General features: G+C 45.9%; 1 protein-coding gene across 1 annotated transcript; it reads right to left on the reverse strand.

The window, feature by feature from the left end:
* Window positions 1-1,640: 1,640 nt before the first annotated feature.
* LOC115317647 lies at window positions 1,641-10,361 on the reverse strand. The gene is made up of 3 exons (XM_029977306.2): window positions 10,108-10,361; window positions 8,019-8,239; window positions 1,641-2,012 (listed from the first exon to the last, which is right to left on the reverse strand). The coding sequence occupies exons 1-3, from the start codon at window positions 10,358-10,360 to the stop codon at window positions 1,671-1,673; spliced, it is 816 nt and encodes a 271-aa protein (XP_029833166.2). The 5' UTR covers window position 10,361; the 3' UTR covers window positions 1,641-1,670.
* Between the last annotated feature and the right edge of the window lie 319 nt (window positions 10,362-10,680).

Raw genomic sequence — 10,680 nt, forward strand, 5'->3', positions numbered from 1 at the left:
GGTGGGCTATCTTTTGAAGGTGGGGCATCTCTCGGGATTTACGGTAGTAGCACATAGTTCAGTGGGCCAAAAGGACAAAGGTAGAAAGTCAAAAGCCTGACTTTTGGTATGAAAATTTGAAAACACAGCGGACTATTCCATACTTCCTTCCCTTCGTAAGCTCTTTGCCTTTTCAGTGCGATACATCCGCGGAGCCCGCAGCGGTTACCGGGCCCCAAACGCACGTCACACGACGCCGGACCTCACTTATTCCCTTCACCCGTAAGCCGACATTGTGGTGGAACCTACGCACTTGCCGGACCAATCGGCTGCCTTCCTTTATCACCTGACCTCATTGTCTGCGCGAGAATGTGATCACGTGGCAAAAGTGTGGCTGGCCCAAGGAGCACGTAGCTTCCACAGCACTGTCAGCTTCTGGGTGAACGGGTGGGGAAAGCAGCCTTTGTCCGAATTTTGAGCGATGGACTAATCTTCTTGGGGGAGAATGGCTGTGTCCGGTTACACAAACGAGAGTCCGGGCAAGAGGGGACTCCCCCCTTTCTGTCTTCTTGAACTGTTTGGTAGAATGAGCAATTTATGAGTTGAGGAGGAAAGCTAAACAGGAAAAAGTTGGAAAAGCATTTCACGACTACTTTAGTAGTGCGCAACAGCAACCACTGATTTTTGTTTTCCTTTATTGATAGCAACTTGCCGGAAGAGCTGGGCGGTCCAGAAGAAATCTACACTCCGACACACCTTCAAAACTTCTGCCACAACGTCGATTCTTGATAAGTATCCAAACATGCGAAGGTACAGACGCAGCAGTTCGGCGTGCCAAGAAAGCTCCGATCACGCCGAGAGACCAGCAAGACTTGCGTTTGATAAGTTAAACCTTTTCCCTGAAGTGCTGCGCTTTCATAACATTTTTCACGTTTTTAAAGGAAATTCTTGCCATTTACACATTTTCAACAAACTTCTTCGGCGAATGACGACGAACGAGCAGAAAATGTCCAACACGCTGCAATGCTCAGAAAGGTATGTTTTTATGTTGCAAGATGGCCATCCGGTGGCCGTACTCGCACTGCAGCGACCAACTGGTTATGTGCAATCCAGCAAGTCATCATAGAGATTGGTGGTTTTTACTTAACCTTACACTGAACTGCAGAGGACACAACGAGCCGTCAAACCCAATCCCATGCCCTGCGAGTTTCACGTGACCCATGGCATCAATCTGAAAGACGCGCAGTCACGTCTCAAGTTTACAGTTCTGGGTTTCTGGATATTCGAGTTGACTGCTTTCAAGGCTGACGACTCACTGAACACTTACCTGTTCCTCTCCAGGTTGTCCAGGGTTGGGCACATTCTAGAGAATGCATTCAGCATCTTGGCTAGCCATTTCACGCGCTTGCTGAGAGTGATGAGCGTCATTCCCCACAGACTTTCCGAGCGACAACATGCTGCACCCTCATGCATCGAAGACAGATTCCAGCAAGAAATACCGTGGTCGCCAAACGTTTTTCAGTTTTCCTGCATTGCGTGGACGTGCTGGTACGTTCAGTGCTGCAGTGCAAGAGGAGACATTCAGTTTTCTCAAAGGTGCTGTGGCCTATGTCAACATACGGAAATGCTGTACATGGCTTAAGAAAGTAACGCAAACCAAGAACAGGAAGTGAACAGTTGAACTGGAACTTTTATTTGCTTAGGTGTTTTTCAATCACGTTAAGTATCTCGGCTTGGCACCTGACCAGTTTCACTGGTTTCATTGGCCGTAGGAGTGCTGCAACAACTTTTGAAAAATGTGTTGCAGCATCGTCTGTCTCAGACAGCCGCTGAACGGCATCTGCTATTTTTTCGAGGGCAGTTGTTCTCGCAGCCCAATCGTCCGCCGAGGGCTGTGAGCTCCCAACTTTTCTTGGCCCGATACTACTGGTGGCCGTACTTACGGCCGCAGGGGACGGCTGTGGGGATTCCTCGATGCCAGCATCTTGTTCGGCATCCTGGTCAACCTCTTGCTCGGCATTTTGCTCGGGTGACTGCAATTAAAAGTTCCGTACAAATTAATTTTATTGGTGCACAAATTGAGGGGGTTGCGCCAGTCTGCCTGGACATTGCGAAGGATTCCTTGCCCTCTGTTGCAGGGAAGGCTGAGAAAACAAGCCTCAATAAGACCAGAATTATTTCAATCACGAGTTGACCAACATCTAACTGCATTTTGTCACTTAGGCTGGTAAAGTGGGCGTTTTATATTTACTTTCTTCATAGACTTGAGAGTGGAATACCTTATGACAGTTTAAATTCCCTCCGTGTAGTCAAATATACTTGAGCGCAGTATAAGGGGCGTTCAATAATTAATCCACCTGTGCATAAAAGAAAGTAGCGAGCATGTTGAAACCAGTTTAGGGATGTTATGAAGTGTCTCAAGCAGTGCTTAAAGACTCCTGTAAGTTGAGGGGGGTCCCTCCAAGAAAGTAGGGGGGGGGGGGGGGGGGGTTCTGACGATATGTACTAGATGCATATAAAATACACCCTACTGCTGACTCTACCCATGCTGTGCATGCAACCCTCAAACTGCTAATCCCCCAAATGCCACATCCCTGAAAACAAGCTATTTTATTGCAAGATATGATTTTGATTTCACTAATGCTGGGGCTATGGTGGAGGGGAGGGTCTCTGAGCATCCTTTAAAATCAGTGGGGGGAACGAGACCCTTTGAACCCCCCCCAGACTTTAAGCCCCGGTCCCAAGGTTAATCCTGTGCGGTTGCAGCCTAGTGCGAGTCTAATGTTCCAGGAAACTGGATTTAAGAAAAGAGTCCTCGTGCAAATCAAGTAAGAAAATGCTAGATTGGAGACAATGTTGACTGGCAAACATTCCAGTAAAAGAAGAGAAAAACCCAAAGGGGATTTACAATCATATGACTGCATGTTTTTTCACACAGCTTCGTTCTCACTCGGTTTATGGCAGGTTTGGGCCGTTGTCCTATGAAGCAAAAATATTCGGAGCAAACAGTTTAAGTGAGATAGAGAGCCCATTGAAGATTACCTTTACACAGGACTGCCTATGGAGACAACTTCTACAGAAATGTGCGAGAGAGTCGAAGATTTAATTCTGTCAGACGGATAAACCAAGGTTCTCTGAATAGCCAACAAGATGGGACCTTAGAAGGTCCAGTTTGGAAAATAATTTATGAAAAGTGTGACATGTCACAGGTTAGTGCAAGATGGATTCCAAGAATGCTGACACCATGTCAGAAGGCCACGGGGCCCCACTGCTGTCAGGACAACTTGGAGGCGCTCCTTGAGGTCAAAGTGAACTGTTTTCTCTGTTAGGTAGCTTGGGATGAGACTTGGGTCTATCACAAAGACCCAGCGTCCAGAATAGAGTCAATGTGGTGGAAGCACAAGTCATCCAAAAAGGTTTAAGAAAAAAATCTGCAAGAAAGGTCATGGCAATTGTCTTCTGGGACGTTAAAGGACTTTCACTTATGAAGTTCATGCCACACAAGACAACCATAGAAAGGGAGAATTCCGCCAACACAATGATCACTTTGCGGGAGTTAATCAAGGATAAATATGGGGAAACCTCATTAGAGAGGTGCTCTTTCTTCCCGACATTACATTAGTTCCCAGGTCACGTCAATCACAGGCTGCCATTCGAGACTGTGGGTTCCAGTAGCTGAACGATCACCCTACTGTCCTGACTTGGCTTCCTCAAATTATTTTCCGTCTCAAGTTTTAAAAAAAATCTCTCTGCGGACAGCGGTGTTCAAGTCATGAAGACATCAGGCAGCTGAAACATTCTGGTTTTAAGGTATCGCAGAAGACTGTTTTTGTTTTTTTTTCCAGAAGAGTCAAACTCATTGCAGGAAAAATTAATGAAGTGAAGAGAGCTATTAAAAAACTAAAAATATATATATTATAATTTTTAAATCTTATTTTTCTCTTCCGAGGTAGATACAATTATTGAATGTCCCTCGTATTAGGCATTCCTGCTTCAGGGTGTCTAGCAAATTATTATTATGAAATTCCCTGAATTTTCCAGATTTCCTTGACAATTTCAGGTGAAATATCCTGACCACTGTAGAGGCAGTTAAATATATGCGACCATTACAACACAAGGCATTGAGCACTGTAAGGATCATTTTGCATGGGTTCAATCCAATTTGCATATTCCAAGGGGGATCGGTGGCCGAGTGGGCTAGCACACACCAGCTCGGAGCATGTGAAGTGAAAGCTTGCGCTGCAGAACCCAGAGATCGTGGGTTCAAACCCAACTCCTGTCCGTTTCGATTTGGATGAGCATTGTGCCAGAGTGTGGTCGTGTACCACTACTGCGTGGTGCACATTAAAGACCCCAGGCTAGCAATAGACTTCTTGCAAAATCAAAGCGCCCCATCGCGGCAAACTACCACGTAATGCACTTTGGGAACTAGTTGGCCACTTGGTTTCGGTTTCGATCGAGCAGCTTCATTTTATGCTGGCACGCCGTGACCGAATGCGCTGCTTGCGTTTTCGATTATCTTACTTTTCACGAATGTACGATACATTCATTTTCAAGCGATACAAAACGAAGACTGGGGCACTTTCCTTGGTTCCCGAAACACCGGAAATTGTGCGTGCATATGCAAACGTAAGACGTGGCTCAGTCACCTCACCCACGAGTGCTTGTATCTTTGAGCTCAATTTCAACAATCCCGTCTAGTACCAGTAAACTTCAACTGAAACTTGGTCACCTTGAGCCTTACACCGTATTTTGTTTCCAAACATCCGCTTCTTGTTATTTCACTGGGCAAAAAGCAAGCCGCATCCTCACAGGTGTACCAAAATTGAGACCAGCGTTGATGCATGAACTGTTAAGGAAACGCAATAAATTCGACCTCACTACTGCACAAAATTTATTGCTATGTCTTCCTCGTGTTATCATATATCTCCCACTCAAATATTATACTAATAGGAGATTAAGTTTTCGCAAACGCCGAGATCGGCTAGCTACGACGCAGCTCTAACAAGCGTCCCCTACTCCTCGCTAAGCCTTTTTGTACAAGCTTTTACTGACGCCCAAGATCCGTGTCTGAACGGTGTGTTCGAAATTATCTCGGCATACTCAGTCAGGAAGAAAGCAAACACATAACAAATATTATGGCCATTAGCAAAAGTCAAATAAGCACTGAATAATTTTGTTCGTTTGGCGCACCGCATAGTTCACGCCCGTCCGGCGTACGTGTCGATCGAAACCGAAACCATATGCCACTCTCCTCCCTGGCCAACTAGTTCCCAGAGTACAATGCGTGCCGTGTTGCATGCAGGGGTTTATGGAAGTAGTCTATTGTACCACACTGGCTATATTTCTCATCTACAGCAAGTGACCGTCGCAACTTTGAAATCGCTGACCAACTACACGCTGTCGAAATATCGCCACAAACCCAATTATTATTATTGCATATTCCAAAATATTTGGGTTTGTCCAGTCCGAATTGAACGAGTACTTTCTTGTCGCCGATATCATCAGTGAAGAGGCCACTTCCGGAAACACAATGAAAACAGGACAATCAAACACGCACGTCAATAACCTAATGGCAGCATGGCCACCAGATGCACACTTTCAGATACTTTCGGCTTAAGGCTTGGATTGGGGTCTGCGGCTTTTCCATTTGTAACTAAATCTAGTAGCTCTAACTGGATCTTGCCTAGTGTCGCACCCTCAATCCAATCCAAGGCTCGGACTGGATTTGCCTGCCGTTCCCTTTGCATCGGGTAGCACACTCTACATCGGGTGAGCAGAGCCTGTGCTTTGTTCCAAGCAGAATTTATTGCCTATTTTTCTGCCCCCAAGTCCTCAAGTCTTTGCTCAGGGCACTCAATGGCATTTCCGGCTCATTTTCCCTGACTGGGCCCACCTTTTGACAATCTCCCTGACAAGAGAACCTTTCCGGAATTCAGTGCCATCTGGTGACTCAAATGGTAGTTTAACTTTTATTGTACTAATGGCAGCAATGAACCTGTGGTCTGCAGTATTTTATGGGTAGTGTCATTTTCACAAGTCAACCTTAAACGAGAATGTGTGCTTCATTGCACAGTTCTTTTTCAATCTCTTTCAGTGTTGATGGTGAAAAAGATGCAACCAGTTAGAACGAAGCGCCAGCCCAGATAGATGCCTTGATAAAATTCTATACATCAAGGGGCTTCGAAGCCCGAGTGTGTACTACTAACAGATTGACTCGGCCCAAGTTAAAAATGAACGCTTACACAGCTCTTGCATCCAATTCCTGATTCACATCGCGCTAACGTCAAGAATGTATAGGCCTCAAATCGTCTGCTCAGAAGCATCTTCAACTTCATCAGTAAACAGAAGGCCACTATTAGTATAGCACATATGCCATTTTTCAGATGATGATAGTGGTCAAAGTGGCCAGACCGAATTCTGGAAAGGGTCTCTTCCCCGATTTTCCCCGGCAATTAAAATTTCGCTGACAATTCCCGGTTTTCCTTGTCGCTAGACACCCTGCTGCTTGCATCCCCAGGTTTGTGTACTTGTTCTGTGTGTGCAAACATGCGCATCGTTATTCACAACAACAGTATATAAAGTGTCTACACGTGTACGAGTGCCTTTAACAAGCATGAGTGCTTGTAAACATGAAAATAATTAATAAAGATGGTGGCTGTACTGCGTAAGGTAACTTTATTATCTACAGGGGAAACATAGACACCCCTAGCCCCAGTCCAACTTCCCGCTGTCAAAACTTGAATGCAAAAAATTACTTGCATCTATAGGCATTCTGCCCTAAAGCTTTGAACAAACTGTGGCTCTCTCATGTTGGGTAGTACAAGCTCACCCGATTGAGCCTCGCACTGCTTATGGCACGTTGACCGAGCTTTTTTTTTTATGTGGTGCTGAAAGCGGTAAAACACCTTTGGACATCCGAGACAGGCTAGACTCAACGCCGCAAGACAATCGAAAGTGCCAGATTCCTGCCACCACCACTAGGGTGTGAGTCTTTTATCTCTGGGCGGTGACATCACAACATCTGTGTCACAACAATTTCTTTCCGTTTCTACTTCAGAGAAATGGCGTATCTTTGCTCACGCTCTTAGCATCTTAGCTTTGACAGGGTGTCTAGCAAATTATTATTTTGAAATACCCTGACTTTTCCAGGTTTTCCCTGACATTTTCAGGCGAAATTCCTCGACCACTGTAGAGGGGGCTAAATATATACATAAGGCCACTTCCGGAAACGATGAAAACACGAAGCTCAACCACACACATCAATCACCGAATGGCAGGATGGCCGCCAGATGCACGCTTTTGGATACTTTCGCTTAACGCTTGGATTGGATTGGGGGTCTGCGGCTTTCCCATTTGTTACTAAATCTAATAGCTCTAACTGAATCTAGCCCAGTGTCGCACCCTCTATCCAATCCAATCCAAGGCTTGGACTGGATTTGTCGGCTTTTCCTTTTGCACCGGGTAGCACACTCTACATCGAATGAGCAGAGCCTGCGCTCCGCTCTAAGCAGAATGTATTGCCTATTTTTCTGCCCCTAAGTCCTCAAGTCTTTGCTCAGGGCACTTGATGGCGTTTCCGGCTTATTTTCTCTAAATGGGCTCGCTTTTTGACAATATCCCTGACAATTCCCTGATTTTTCCTGGTAATTCAAATTTCTCCGACAATCCCCGGTTCTCCTGGTCGCTAGACACCCTGCTTTGACCTGTGCTTCGACGGCGTTCAAATTTTTGTGGTTTCTTTGTATTTTCCTCGTGATCTCGTGTTCCGCACCAGAGCAGGCATGCTTCTGCAGTGTGACAGTACGAGACGCTCAAGTTTGTAATACCCAAAACATGTCCTAACGAGTCCCTTTTTGCAGCGCCCCCTGGGCAATGGAGCAGGCCTATACTGCACACATCTTGCTTGAATGTTCCAGACGTCGCCATAGTAGTGCAGCCATAACGGGTCTAGTCACTCAAAACAGAAATCAACGCAATGAATAGCAGTGTTCCGCAATGGCCCCCGGAATGCCAAGTAAGGTAGCTCTAAACTTTACCGCCTCCGACTCCACCGCCTCTGGCTCTGCTGCCTCGAATGCCTCGCTGTAGGTCCTTGCTCCTACTGGCTTGGCAGCATCCAGGAAAGTCAGGCAATGGAAAAACTTCCATCTGCCTCTGTAGCACTCGCCGGAAGCCTGGCCGTTTTTTGGTGCCCCCAGTTTTTTCTTCTCTGTACGGTATGTTCTCCTCTTGTTAGTGAAGAACAGCCTGAGTGCATCTGTAACACAAATTACGCTTCACTAAAGGATGCACGAGATGACGTTCACTTAGATATAAAATTCCTTAAAAATCGCAAGTCAAAATCAGTCTAAGCGAGGTTGTTTTTTTTTTCTCTCCTGCACTATATGTCATCTAGGTCGTATAAGGTTAACATACGTAGCAGAGTTCAACACCGTTAAATGCTCCGTGCACAAGTATAGATCCCTGTAACACGAGTTCAAATTGGGAACCAACGAGGCTTGCTAGGAACAGCTTCCTATTTGAAAACTGGCAGAAAGCACAGTCAAAGCAGTGCTTGCTTTCATGCCTTCTATGCAGAGATACTGTTGGAAACTGGGCCACCTTGAAGCAAAACTCGAGTCTCCCTTAGGGTGACCACCTTCCTTTTAACGAAATGCGGGACACGCGGGACAAGGGGGGGGGGGGGGGCGTCAGAGGAAATATATTAAAACGCACACAACGGACCTGGGCTCTGTTAACACATTTATTATCCTGCACTATTTATACACCTGCTAACTGTATTGCAGCAGTTAAGCTAAAATAATTTCTACCCCCAGTTATATATTTGTTTTAATGCCAAACATGTTATTAAATGTGTTGAAGTTGAAAACATACAAATCGACGATACCAGAACTCAATGCATGAAATATAAACAACAGGAAATCTTTTTCGGGTTGTTGTCTCCTGCCAAAGCTTACTTATATCAACATGTTCATACACAATGTTTTAACATTATGTTCTTTTTCGAACATTACAAATGTGGCTGCCTTCACTAGAAAAAAAAAAAAAAAATCCACAGAAACCCTTTCGCATTGACACAGCAATTTGAAAATTATTACAATATTTTATATTTAAACTTTTGGCAAGCAATTTTTCTTACGATATTTTGCCACCAAAGGGAGAGGCACAACAGTGCATGCGCGTCGAATCTCCTGCAAGAACAAAGGTCGCTTCCTGCAATGCTTGGCTAGAAAATGGCATATCATTGCGATTCACGTTCGGTAGCACCATAAGTTTGGGAGTGAATTTTACGACAGTGTGAGATGCGGGACATTTTGATGATTTTGGAATTTCTCGCGGGACACGGGGTTCGTGAAGCCCTGCCTCATCAGTCAAACCCGATAACAAAAGTTTTTTTTTTTTTTTTTTTTTCGAATTGAGAAAAACGTTTTAATTTTCGGATGCGTTTACTCGAGTGTTTGTCAATCAGAAAAGTCTACTTCACGCAGCTAGTCCATAATTATATCCGTTCATCAAACCATTATCATAAGTAACCGCAACCTTTCCCTTCCCTTCACCACGAACGGAGTCTTCAATCATCTCCATCGATCCACAAGGGGTCCGCGAAACATTAATGGTTGAGAACCACTAGTTTAAGCAATCAAGAATGCTGCACGTGTCTATGGCGCATGGAACACGAGGAGGGGCACGCCGATCAAAGGCTGTGCCCCCTCTTCAGCATTGACGGGGTAGCCACGTGAGTGCTGTCACTGACCCATATCTGGGGGAAAACAAAAGCACGTGGTCGTACTTGGAGGGTAAACAAACGCACGAGGTGCGCAAAGAGCAGACGAACCTGCACGATGCGTAAAGTCCCCGATAGAATGAGAACGACAGGGCGTCTCTTATCGACTCCCGGCGTCCCGGCCTACAGAACGCGCTCGTTGCTTTCCTCCGTGCATTGGCTGCGCGTGCAGTTCGAAGTTCACGAAACGCCGGAGCAATATCGAAGGCAGAAAGCTCACGCTCGACGGGAAAAGATCAGAGGGTGAAGGGTTTTAAAAAAGAAGAGTACACCGTGGCGCGAGTGCTTTTGAAACGTTTTCGAGCATGCTTGGACGTGGAGTTCATCGTAGTTAAACGTACCGGGGACGTACGGTCCACATTCTGGAAACCGGTCTTCCATCTTGTCCGCAACTTGCTGCCACAGCGTACATTTTAGGAGACTGTTCGCATATTCGCTCACGGTTGTGTCCCACAACGCTGGCAAGTGCTCGACGAGAGAAATGAAAAAGATAGTCGCTTCGTCGCTTAGTTTAGAACCGTACAACGGGCCAGGAAGAACCCCAGCAACGCTCGCGGAGAAACCACCCGCCATGTTTAGGTAGTGATGTATCATGTATGCCGCAAAAAGCGCGCCATGCTTAACGCCAAGCGTGCCAAGTATTGGGAAGTAGCTTGCGCCACCTAGTATAAAGACACTTGCATCCCGCCTTTTTTTAAATTTTACCGGAGTTTGCGAATCTGGTTTCTGCACTTGCACAGTGCCCGCCCCGGGTGCGAGTAAATGCACACTTGATTGCAAAGAGCGAGTTGGCTTATACTTCGCGACAACTTTTCTTGGCAATGCAGTGGAAGGTACAGGCCCGCGTCCCATCTCCCATTTTGACTCTTGAGTGTGCGCGGGCTCTCCTCCTCTCTCGGAAATGGGGGAGGAGG

This window comes from Ixodes scapularis, unplaced genomic scaffold (assembly GCF_016920785.2).
Source record: "Ixodes scapularis isolate PalLabHiFi unplaced genomic scaffold, ASM1692078v2 PGA_scaffold5__190_contigs__length_132052651, whole genome shotgun sequence".
NCBI lineage: Eukaryota > Metazoa > Arthropoda > Arachnida > Ixodida > Ixodidae > Ixodes > Ixodes scapularis.